Here is a 12,626-nt window from a genome sequence, read left to right on the forward strand (position 1 = left end):
ATTTATTACAGCGATTGCCAGCAAAATAATACAGACTCTAATCTGGAGAACCGGGTTTGATTCTCCACTCCTCCACGAATGGTGGACTATAATCTGGTGAACCGGGTTGGTTTCCCCACTCTTACACATGAAGCCTGCTGGGTGACTCTGGGCTAGTCACAGTTCTCTCCGAACTTTCTCAGCCTCACAAGGTGTCCATTGTGGGGAGGGGAAGGGAAGGCAACTGTAAACCAGTTTGAGTCTCCTTAAAAAGGAAGAGAAAATTGGGTATAAAAAACCAGCCTTCTTCTAAACGTATATGGGAAGTTTCCTGCTTTTGTCTGATTGTTTGTGAGTAGACACACACTTCAAAACAGCTTTGAGGAGACTTGGAATTTTGGAAACCCAACTGAAGAACATAGATCCTCATTTGTAACTTTGGTGCGCCAATTGTTTTGCTTCTAATCTCACAATGACAGAAGCAGGCAAGGAAGCAGATGGCGGTACCATAAACTCCGAAATATATATCCTTTTAATCTTCCCTATGCCATTTTGGGGATTTGCTTTCCCCCTTTTTTTCATGCCCGAAACAATCTACAGAGTAAGCAGGGTGCCATCTGTTTTTCAAAGCTCAAAGGGTATTTCACTGCTTGTAAATGATGCTGTGTGGAGAGCAAAGGATTTCCAAACGGAGTGAGAATCTGCTCTTGGTAAAGGCATGGAGGGAAACAAACATATTTATTACCATCAGGGCTATTTTCAGATTCAGCCTTATTAGTGTGACATCCTAGACCACGGCGCGTTTCTGTTTCTTAGCCCATCACAACAGCATTAGGTGCGCACACGCACGCACACACACACAAACACATGTGAAACTTTCTCAAGCAAATTTTAAGACTTTAAGATTCCTCTGCATTACAGTTACAAAGTTAACAAAATGAAGGCATGCATTACAATCTCCATTTGCAATCTCACTTTAATTTTTAGCCATTAGAACACTCATTACGTTTAATCATTATAATTAGTAGGGGGAAAGAGGTAGCTACTAGAGTGTATAAATTGACTACAGCATATTAAAATTAAATTTCCCCCACTCTGGGAGCTGGTGTAGCGGACTAGTTAAGCAAATAAGCTGGGAAGTCACTAGTTCAATTGCTATCACAGTCCCATTTACTCGCCGTGGCATCCTCAGCCAAATCACACCCTTCTAAGCCCATTGACGTCGCTGATTGCACCGTAGGTGGCCTTTCAACCTCAGGTCTCCATCTGCGATATGGTCTCTTGTAAGGATTACTGTGATCCTGAGTATGAAGAGCTCAGAACGCCAAATGTGTACAGAACAGTTAAATATTAGTGTATAGTTCTCCTACTGTCAGTGTGGTGCAGCAGTTAAAGTGTCAGACTAGGACCTGGGAAACCCAGGTTCAAATCCCCACTCTGCCATGGAAGCTTGCTGGGTGACCTTGGGCCAGTCACACATTCTCAGACTAACCTACCTCACAGGGTTGTTGTGAGGATAAAACAGGGGAGAGGGGGAAGATCTAAGCCCCTTTGGGTCCCTATTGAGGAGAAAGGCATTATATAAATAAATAAATAGGTAGAGGTAGTCCCCTCTGCAAGCACCTGGTCATTACTGATCCATGGGGTGACGTCACATCACAACCTTTACTAGGCAGACTGTGTTGACAGGGTGGTTTGCCAGTGCCTTCCCCAGAGGTCTACACTTTACCCCCAGCAAGCTGGGTACTCATTTTACCGACCTTGGAAGGATGGAAGGCTGAGTCAACCTTGAGCCGGCTACCTGAAACTTTTTTCATGTCCATCTGCCATTGGGGGAATGCATGGCTGACCCAGCATCTCCAATGGGGAATGAGCCCTCAGCCAGGCTGTGGGGCTCAGTGGGGGCCCACTGGCAGCCTCCCCCCACTAGCCTTGAAGAACCACGAGTTACCACCGAGGCTGTCTCAACATCATTTCATATCTGTGCCTCCTCCTGGAATCAGGAAGACACAGTGCCGGTATAGAGACCAACAGTAAATCAAGGATACTCACAAATACTCCCAAATGACATGTTTAATTTGTGCAAAAGAGCTGTTGAGAGCTTTTAATTGGGTTCTGTTTGGTGAAAGACATGTGCCATAATGCTACACATTTTTTTAATTATATTTATTCAATAAAATTAACAACAGCAAAAACAAAAACAAAACATATAGAAAAACATATAGCAGTCTTCATAATTTAAAATACAATAAATATATATATGTAAACTTAAGAAAACACACCCTGAATTTCTATATTACAGCTTCACGGTTTAGTCCTCTATAAAATAGCTAAACTGTCATCGCAGAAAGTTGTCCTTTCCCACCCTTGATTATAAGATTTTCCATTTTATTTACAGTTCGTAACCATAGCTCGTCTAGGTTCATTGTATCACCATTTTTCTGATATGTTGTTAACTTAATTAATAAATACATTTATTTTACTTTAACCAACCATTCCTCTATCTTTGGAGTCGTTTTTTGTTTCCAATGCCTGGCAAAAGTCATTCTAGCAGCAGTTATCATGGGTAACCCCATACATCGTTTATCTTTAGTTAGGTTAGGGGCTAAATTTAACAAAAGTATCTCAGGTTTACATGGGATATCAATCTCCATTCCAACAGACAGATATTTCACTATTCCAGTCCAGAACGTTATAGCTCTCTCACACGTCCACCACATATGAATGAAGTCTGCTTGTTTTTTATCGCAATGCTGCACATTCTTAGTGACTTTTTGATCACTTTCCACTTTTCAGAGAAGATTCCCCCCCCCATCCTACTTAAATTAATTGAGTTTATTGCTCACAGGTAAACACAAAAATGCAGACAAATCTAACCTGCCGTCTCATCTAAGATCAGATAGATTAGTTATGTATAAAGTAGGATTTGCCTTCTTCATAACTGCTGTAGCCAAAACACACAAACAGACATGCACGCACACCCCAACTAGAAATGTGGAATGTCAGCTATGAACACAGAGAGCTGGGTTTGTAACAAGTTTGGCATTTTTTTTATTTTATGCTTGTACAGGAGATGTGGAATGGTGTGGTACATGTGGAATGGCTGATCCCATCAGATCTCAGAAGCTAAGTAGGGTCGGTACTTGAATGGGAGACCACCAAGGAAGATTCTGCAGAGAAAAGCAATAGCAAACCACCTCTGCTTCTCACTTGCTGGGGTTGCCAATAGTCAGTTGCAACTTGATCACACACACACACAGTGGAGTACATACATACACATTGGAATAGTTCCATGGGTTTCAGTGATTAATCAATGTCAATGATTTATGCCGAGAAACAGTGTCAAAGTTAAACACTAACAGCCAACGTTTCCCACCACTAACTGATTTCTGCCAGGGAGTAACTATCTCCCTTTGGAATAAAAGGGTCTTAGAAGTAGCTCAAGTTGATTGGACTGTCACCTTTAGCATTTTGTTCCTTCCAATTTCAAAGAGAGAGGGTGAAATAACCCTCCAGTAGTAATAAAAGGGTGTTTTGCTCATGACAGCTGGGTGTTCTTTGCTTTCTGTTTCCCCTCCACCCTTAAAACATGCATTATTGTTCTGAAATCATTCCAGAAAAACATCCGCCCTCCAAAAAAAACCCCTCCCTAAACCGTCTTTTGTCTTTCTTTCAGGATTTTGTTATGGGACTTTCAATTTTGCTCCGGGGGACAGTACAAGAAAAACTAAACTGGGCTTTTAATTTATATGACATAAATAAGGATGGTTATATAACAAAAGAGGTAAGGAGCCCCTTTCACTCACTGTAATTGGAATCTGTCACCAGGCACCTCTGCCGGGGCTGTGACAGATTTGGTTCAGCAGCTGAAAGCTGGGTCTTCCCAGAGACCAGTCTGTGACTCTCAGCAGCTCTCAGGACTTCTCACATGGCTCATCTGTCCATCCCATGATCTGCTATAAGGATCCTCCACAACTGAGTGATGCTTCGGTGGTGCTCTGGAAAACAGCTATCACCGTAGATGGTCTATTCACATTAATTATATACTACATATTATACATATGGTTGCCAGCTCTGGGTTGGGAAACACCTGGTGATTTTGGGGGTGGAGCCTGGGGAGGACAGGGTTTGGAGAGGAGAGGGATGTCAATGGGGTATAATGCCATAAATTCCACCTTCCAAAGTGACCATTTTCTCCAGGGGAACTGATCTTTGTCGCCTGGTGATCAGTCGTAATCCCAGATCTCTAGCCACCACCTGGAGACTGGCAACCCTAATTATATAGCATAAGCATTTATGTTCCGTGTGGTCCTCCAGACACTATAGATTTTTTAAAAACCACAATCAATAAACAAACACCTACTACAAGGCTTACAGAGCAATCACTGATTTCAGTGGGCAGACAGGCATAACTCTGCCTAGGATTGCCCTGTGAAGTACTCAGAACAGTTAAACTCTCAAAGCTCAGTTTAACTGCAGATTCTAAATAAATATAAAACTGATTTAGCAACAATAGAAAGCCAAGGAATCTGGTGAGAAATCCAATCATAAAGGTAATCAGGTCAGTGAAAAAAATGCTTGCTTGATCATTTAGGCCGCTCTGGGTTATATTTGTGCTCTGCTCCACGACCACCCCCCGGGCACACAAATGGGGCCAGTTTAGGTAATCTACTATAAAGTGGTAAGGGCTTCCTAGATTTTCACAACTGTCTGCAAGTATGTGAAGTTTGTATGAATTGGTGCAGGGGGTGGGGAACTTATTTAATAGTTCACGTGCCCCTATGTGTTTCACACATGCTTCTTCAGGCGCATCTAAGACTGCTCTCAGGGCATAAGCTGAGTGCACGGTTAAAATACATTTTCAGATGGAAAAACATTAATGTAATACAGACAACACCATATTCTATGTAAACTTATCCAAAAGCTTTCTTTAAAATTCCCATGAGGTACTACTGATGTGAAATACTATTTTATGTGAATTTTAAAGAAAGCTTTTGGATAAGTTTACATAGAATGCAGTGTTGTCTCTTATTACATTGTTTTTTCATCTGAAAATGCAGTGCACTCTGCTTATGCTCTGAGAGCAGTCTTAGATCCTCCCTGAAGAAGCTTGTGCGAATCATGACGGGGAACGTTAACTATTGAACCCCATCCCCCCCCCTTTCACCAGTCTCTGCTTTTCGTCTCCGTTTGTTTTGGTGTGGTCCTCTTTCTTGTTTTTTGTATGAATTGCATATTTGAAAGCTCTTCTAAATTTAAGTGAGAACACAGCAAAGAGACGGCTAAGATAAATTCCCATGAGGCTGAGTGTCCATGAATTGGCAGACGTGAAATGTTGTTTACCCTCATTCCCTTCATACGCTTGACTTTTTCCAGCAGTGTCTTCCGTTTATAGGAAATAGGTTTTAAGGACCTACTTTCAACACATTTAAAGATCTCCACAAATAAGGGGAAGAGTTTGCAAGCATGATTTTTGGGGAAAGCTATGAGGTATTCCACATACCCCCACCCCACACACACCAAACTTTGGGTTCCTGGGGGTGATTTCTAATATTGCTTCTGAAAGACACACAAGAGTTTTTGGGGAAACACATGTATTATAGATCAGAGCACACACATCCCTTGCACTGTCCAAAATGTTTCTACTAAAAAATCAGTCCTGGGTCAAGTGCAAGAGAAAGCCGGCAGCTGATTAAGTGTTGATTACTAGCACTCAGTTTAACCACCTAGCAGCTAACTCGTAATTCTGGAAATAATTATGCATTCTGGAAAGTTTTCAGTTCTAGGCTTATGGGGCTTCTGTGGTTCACCAAAACTATGGTTTAAGGGTAACAAATCTATCAATCACATTTTTATGCAGGACTTTTTTGTGGCGCTACTCATCAGTACAGAATACCAGCACCTGGGGGGGGGGCGGCTCTCCAAGGCCTGAGGGGGGAATTGGTGATCAGTTCAACTTTTTACCTCCCCCCCCCCAAGAAAGCACTGTTTTTATTCAAAGAAGCTCAGGGTAGTGGTGCCCAGATTCTCCCTTCCTCTCCTGTAATACAGGCAAGGCTGAAAGAGGAGTGGTCCCGCATATTCAAGTGAGCCTCATAGCTGAGTGGGGATTTGAATGCAGATTTCCTGGTCCTGATCTGAGTTCTCCCCTCTGACCACACCACATCATCATGTCAGCCTTTCCAAGGTAACATGTTTCTTGTTTTTCTTTCTTGTTTTGCTCCATAGGAAATGCTTGATATTATGCAAGCCATATATGATATGATGGGGAAATGCACTTATCCTGTTGTCAAGGAGGATGCACCCAGGCAACACGTGGAAACATTTTTCCAGGTAGGTTAATTAGAAAAGAGGCGAGCTTTGTGGTGGTTACAAAACTGGGGGCTCTTATTAGGTGTCTGTGGCGGGATTCCTCTGACCCCCCCCCCTTCTAGTTCGTTGTGCATGGTCCTCTCTGCCTGCTTCACTTACCAAAAAGCAACCCAGATAGATCTGGCTGGAAAAGAACCTTTCATACAGCGAAGCATTCTTACACAGTCATCCTTAAACAGCATTCAAGCCATATGAGCAGTAATACCAAACAGTTTTATTGAACTTACAAAAAAAGAATATGAAGCCAAGGAAAAAGCAATATTTAGCTGAACATATATTTAACAAACGTATACATACAGACAGACATACAGATACAGAGGCCCCTGGGTCACTTCCAGAGAGAGAGACAGAGATGGCAACCATTCAAAGGGTCTGTGGTCTCTCAGTGGAAGGACAAAGAAGGGATAGTTGGACTGTTCATTTATAGAGAGGAGAGGGTTTCAAATGACCCCTCCCTGTCACATTCTTAGGAAATGAGTTTTCTGCAAATCATGACTAAATTGTTTAGAAATATCTTGTTCCATAATAATTCTTTCAGTGTCCGGGTCTGCTAACTGATTGTTCTTTCCATCCATCACTGTTCCATAACGAATCTTCTCACTTGATTTGTTGTCTGTTTTAATAACCTTGCATAGAATTTGGGCATCTGATGTGCTTTGGGTGATTAACTGCGAGCAATGCAATTTCTTATGACCTTTTAGGTCATAGTCCTGCTTGGAGCTGATGTCAGCTAAAGGGCTGCTTTTAAAGGGTCAGGTATTTTTGTGTGTGTGTGTGTGTGTGACTTATAGGTAATAATGGTAAGGTAAGCATGTGGTCATTTCTAACCCAAACTCATTTAATATACCGTATTTTCCGGCGTACAAGACGACTGGGCGTATAAGACGACCCCCCATTTTTACAGTTAAAATATAGAGTTTGGGATTGTCCCGAGTCCACGGCCTAGGGCCGGCCCTCGGGACTGCGCCCCAACCCCGCGGCCGCCCCCAGACCTCCTGGAGCGGCCCAACCAGAGTCCGCGGCCTGGGGCCGGCCCTCAGGACTGCGCCCCAACCCCGCGGCCACCCCCGGTCCTCCTGGGGCGGCTCAACCCCCAGGGAAACAACACCACTTACCGGGGCGGGAGAAAGAGGGGGAGTGGGCGGCCGGACGAGCTGGCAGCGCGCCGGGAGGCTGGGCTGGCGGGAGGAACAGTGGAAGAGTGTGTGCCAGCCCAGCCCGGCCGGAGCAAATCCTGGAGGCGAGGCGGGGAGGGAGACTCCCCGGGCAGTGGGAGCCCCGCAGCCAGAGACGCCAGCTGTAGCCAAGGCTCAGCCCCGGGCTCCGGCGGGAGGGTGGGAGCCCAAAGCGGCGGGACGTGGCTCTTGGGGGGAGTCGGCGAGGGGAGAAGGGAGCGGAGAAGAAGAGGGGGACGGGGGCGAGAGTAAGGGCCCTCGAGAAGGGCGAGGGGAGGACTGAGCCAACGGCCCGTGGAGGGCGGGGCTAAAGGAGGGTTTGGAGGGGAGGGAAACCCATAAAGACAGAAGCTGAAGCGGAGGCCGGGGAGGAAAGGGGACATGTTGGGTGTGCTAGGCAGCAGCCAAAACACCCTGTGCCGGGAGAAGAGAGTGGCCACCCCAGCCCTGGCCAGCCAGCCGCCTGCCTGCCTTGCGCTGCCGCTGGAGTGCAGCCGAGCACTTCCCTCCGTGCACCCCGGCGCGCCTGGCTCCGACTCCGAGCCGGGCAGTGAGTGCCCTCGCCGGGCTCGCCTCCCCTCCCTCCTCTGGTGGACATGGACAGAGCGGAGGCGGCTCCCCAGGCAGATTCTCCAGTCCGGCTCGGAATTCAGCATCCGGCGTATAAGACGACCCCCGACTTTTGAGAAGATTTTCCTGGGTTAAAAAGTAGTCTTATACGCCAGAAAATACAGTAAATTAATAATATATTTAATATGAACTAATTAATGTTCAATACTGAAAATTCTCGCGACAGTGTCGTTCCTGGATTAAGCTCTCCTTTCCCCCTGACCCATAGCTTTCTCATTTGGGGTTTGGCCTATCCAGGGGGAACTGTTTATTTTGTTGGGTACAATACTTGGAGACCCAGCCTTGGATCCTATGACATTTATTTTTTATTATATTTTTTACCCCATCCTTTCCCAGCACAAGCTTCTCATGCTTCTCTCCGGCTGCTGCAGAGGTCTTTCTCGGTTGTGGTGCTTGTATCATCTGTCGCCAGCACTTCTGGGTTCTCAAGGCCAGTGTTTTTTAAGGAACCCTTATAAAAGCAGAAATGCTAGCGGCACAGCACAGATTAAAACAGAAAAACCTCCATTGCAGAGGCTGGAGAGAAGCCCTTGACCTGAATCTAGAACCGTGCGATTTATCATTTGCCCAAAGGTAAAACGTAGGTAAGTGACAGAGGTAAGTGACAGAGGGCCATCATGCAGGAAGCTTCTTTGCTTTGGGCATGTTACTGATCTGAACATATGCCCTGTTTCTCAAGGGTAATGCAAGTAGACGGTCTTAACAGGAGACTGAGCTGACTTACGCAACATTTCTTCTTTGGCAGAAAATGGACAAAAATAAGGATGGCGTCGTTACCATGGATGAATTCATTGAAAGCTGCCAAAAGGTGAGTCAGCGGTGGTTGCTTTTCACCTGTTGCGCTGGATGTGGTATTGCCAGTGTTTGAGTGTGAGGCGGAAGTACGAAAACCTTTGCACACACAATACTGCACCCTCCTGTTGGTACTATTACTGCTACTGTGTTGATCTACGAAAACCTAATGTCCTCCAGCCTTGATAATCGTTCATACATCTGATGAAGTGAGCTCTGACTCATGAAAACTTATGCTGAAATAAACCTTGTTAGTCTTTGGGGAGCTCCTGGTTCATTTTAATCTCTGCCCAGGGTTCCTCTCCCACACCGCTGCTACTGCGAGCTGTTCAGCCTCATCATTCATGAATGAATTGCTTTTCTCCGAAGCTGTCTGCAGAGAGTCAGAAAGCCAAAAGTACAAACATATAAAACATAGAATAAGTAACACAATTCTATTTTAAAAGGCGAGGACATTAAAATGGCTGCAGTGGCTTTTTTTCAACAAATTATGGCTGCAATCCTGAGCACATTTTCCAGGGATTAAGCTCCATTTGACATACTTCTGAGTAGACTTGCTAAGGATTGCTCCCTGTACATACCAGTAGCACATTTATCCAGCGATCTGGCAGATCTCCCTTGGCAAGGTGAGCTCATCTGAAGCTACACAGAAGTAAAGAGCAAGGGCACAGATCCTCGGGAATGTGAGGGAGGGGAAGGAATATGGAACTCCCTCTAGGAGGGGGGAAACATTTCACAGTCCAAATGATGTTGCACGTACTTTCCTCCTCACTTTTATCCTTTTAAAACAGAAAGGTGCCACAGGAGAGCCAGCAGGGAGAGAGGGGGCATGTACTGCTGCTTGGGCCATTTTATGCTTCAAACTGCCCAGGCTGCATTATCGCTTTGGGGTGGGGGTGGGGAAAACAGGAGGCTCTATAACTTTTTTTTTCTCTGCAGAGTGGAGAAGCAGCTAGACTTTGAAAGTTAATTAAAAAAAGAAAGCCAGCTTGCAGCAAACTATGTCCACGGTGAGGGGACCTTTTCCCTGCTCATCATGTGTGCTCTTCCTCAACCTGTTGTGTCCTCCCCCCGCTAGGCTCCAAGAAGGGGGGGGATACCATCCCCTTCCCAACCCCTTTATGGCTATGTGAAGGTGGGTCTGAATCCACCCTTCTATTCAATGAATACCTCGCCCTTTCCCAGCCAGGTCACACTCAGGACGGCTTACAACAATTAATATAGAATGCAATATATCTAATACCCTGTGTTGCTCCACCCTCATTCCCTGTAAATGTGTTCTCAAACACAAGACAAACCATGAATGGTCTACAGAGGAAACAAGAGCAAACAGTTAACTCCCTTTTGCAGAGTAATTCTGGATACCTAAACTGCTTTTCACTTCACTTCAGATTAATAGTTCTTTTTTTATTCCTGCCACTGTTTTGCAGTTGTTATACCCAAACAGAGGATTTTTTTTCTTTTTACATTGTTCAGTGTCGGAGTCAATACTATAACTGAATTAGCTTTACTACACAAAAAAAGAAAACCTGTTCAAAAACCATTATGCAAAAATTAGCTTATATTGTAATATTGAGATATGTGGAAAAGGACTACTTTCCCTGCTAATATGTTAAAGATATTTACACTTATTGGCCTGCAACAAATTACATTGTATTGACCAGATGTTGGAGGAAACTATTTTTTTTTTAGCCATATCTTTCGGCATGATGGGGAGAGGGTCCATTTTCTGCAATGAAAATGTTTCTGCTTTTAAAAAAAATTGAACTCTTTCTAAGCTAATCAGGTGCTGTATTTTTCTTTACAGGATGAAAATATAATGCAGTCCATGCAGCTCTTTGAAAATGTGATTTAACGCCACAAAGTTCTTTCAATTAATGGACAATATGAACAGTTCTGCAGCAACAACTTCATACAGGTGTTCCCACTTCGAACCATAAAACAGGATTGCTCAGCTTTACACGGAGACGTGTACAGTGCAAATAAGTTTGTTTAATAAAAAGCCTCTGTAATGAGACTGTATTTTTCCACTAGTTGAGATAAAACAGTCCTCTTTAAACTATGCTCTTGTAGATGTTCTTGAAACCTCGCTGGATTTGGAGAACATGCCAAAGAAAAATAATACGAAAACTGCATTATTGCCACCCCAACCTTGATAGAAGTTCGAGAGGCAGAGGGAGAGATGGAAAAAGGCAGGGTGTTTTATTCATTTCTAGCAGATGAGTTTCTAGAATGTAAAACATTTATATTCATGATCTTTTTATTAAAACTCACTGTTTCCCATGATTCCCATACAGCTACTTCCATGTTCGGCACAATCCTTTCCAGCAAGGGTTGTGCTCTTTACAGGGCACAAGAGTCCTGTTTTTTTCTCCCTCCCTATTTTGTGCCATCACCGCCACCCGATCAACGATTCCAGGCCCTAGGATGCTTCCGCATGCCTTTTCCAGAGCTCATGTTCGTCACTTAAGCAGAGTTCAAAGTGTGCCTGGCCCTTCCATACCCCACAATGCCGTTACACTGAGTGCTTATAAAGGCTGCATCCACACGGGGAAGGCTTGCACCGTGTTTCCTCAGTACAGTGATCTGCATTTTTTTAAAATTCATGATCACTCATTTTATAGAAAAACGTTCTTTTATAGCAAACATTTTAAATGATTCAGGTAATTTGCTAGTTGCCTAAATGCAAACATCTTCTGTCTGCAAGACTACGTGTTTGTGTGTAATTCTACGGGAGTTTAAACTGACTGCCTCTTTATTTAAAACTAAGGGGGGGAATCAGAGTGCTGTTTAGTTCTTAATTTGGTGAGCTAATTGCTGCTAAATGGAAGAGAATGTTGTTTTAAGCTTCCAAAGTTTGCCGCTCAGGATACTTATGTAGTAAGGCCTAATGCTTAACTGCCTAGCATCAGCAGGCTCTTGAGTTTTGTTTTGTTTTTCTTCCTGCATATGATCCAAACAGTTTGGGAAATAAATATTTATTTAAAAACTGGCTACCATCCATCGTCATTGAGCACAGAAGGAAGGCTCCACAGAGGGAGGGTGGGAATCTGGCAGTGGAAGAGGGAAATTCAGCAGTACAGGAGGCCCAGAGGGACCGGCCAGGTTGACCTAGCCACAGACAGACAGCTCCCGTCAGGAACGTGAGGGAATAACTCAGCACATGGATACAAGTAGTGAAGGCCAGAGGCTGAGAGAGAGAGAAGGGCAAGGGGAAAGGAGGGAGCAGAGAGATGCCAGCCAACTCATTTACTCATTTCCTGTCTGCTCAGCCAGTTTCCTGGTGCTTCACCGTTATTGAAGATTCATGCTTTTCCTACATAATCCAAGCATTATTAATTACTACATCTCTGTTTTAAAAGCCGGCTATTGCTGGTCCAGGACATATGCCAATCTTAATGAGAACACTTCTGCACAAAGGACTGGAAGAGTTTATAGCAGTACAATGAATTCTGCCAATGGTCTTTGCAAACAGAAATCGAGGCATCTATTCTGGTGTAGACAGATAGGGACGACAGAGGGTGGTTGAAGGATGCTGTGCTGTCACCAGTGTAGGAATACGAGTAGTACAATACATGTACACCTGAAACTTGCTGTAGTATGTCTATAAAAGTAAATGTGCACATTTTATAATAAAAGAAAAAAAGTGTACATATGCGGCGAGTCTGGGATTTTCTT

At 44.2% G+C, this 12,626-nt stretch overlaps 1 protein-coding gene across 4 annotated transcripts in view; it reads left to right on the forward strand.

Moving 5' to 3' along the window:
- KCNIP4 (potassium voltage-gated channel interacting protein 4) overlaps window positions 1-10,867 on the forward strand; it is a 353,157-nt gene extending 342,290 nt beyond the window's left edge. For all 4 annotated transcript variants that reach the window (XM_056855286.1, XM_056855285.1, XM_056855284.1 and 1 more), the window contains exons 5-8: window positions 3,656-3,763; window positions 6,208-6,312; window positions 8,902-8,964; window positions 10,756-10,867. In XM_056855286.1, the coding sequence (XP_056711264.1) occupies window positions 3,656-3,763; window positions 6,208-6,312; window positions 8,902-8,964; window positions 10,756-10,803 (324 nt within the window). In that variant the 3' untranslated portion in view covers window positions 10,804-10,867. The remainder of the gene's footprint in view (window positions 1-3,655; window positions 3,764-6,207; window positions 6,313-8,901; window positions 8,965-10,755) is intronic.
- Window positions 10,868-12,626: the final 1,759 nt, after the last annotated feature.

This window comes from Euleptes europaea, chromosome 9 (assembly GCF_029931775.1).
Source record: "Euleptes europaea isolate rEulEur1 chromosome 9, rEulEur1.hap1, whole genome shotgun sequence".
Classification (NCBI taxonomy): domain Eukaryota; kingdom Metazoa; phylum Chordata; class Lepidosauria; order Squamata; family Sphaerodactylidae; genus Euleptes; species Euleptes europaea.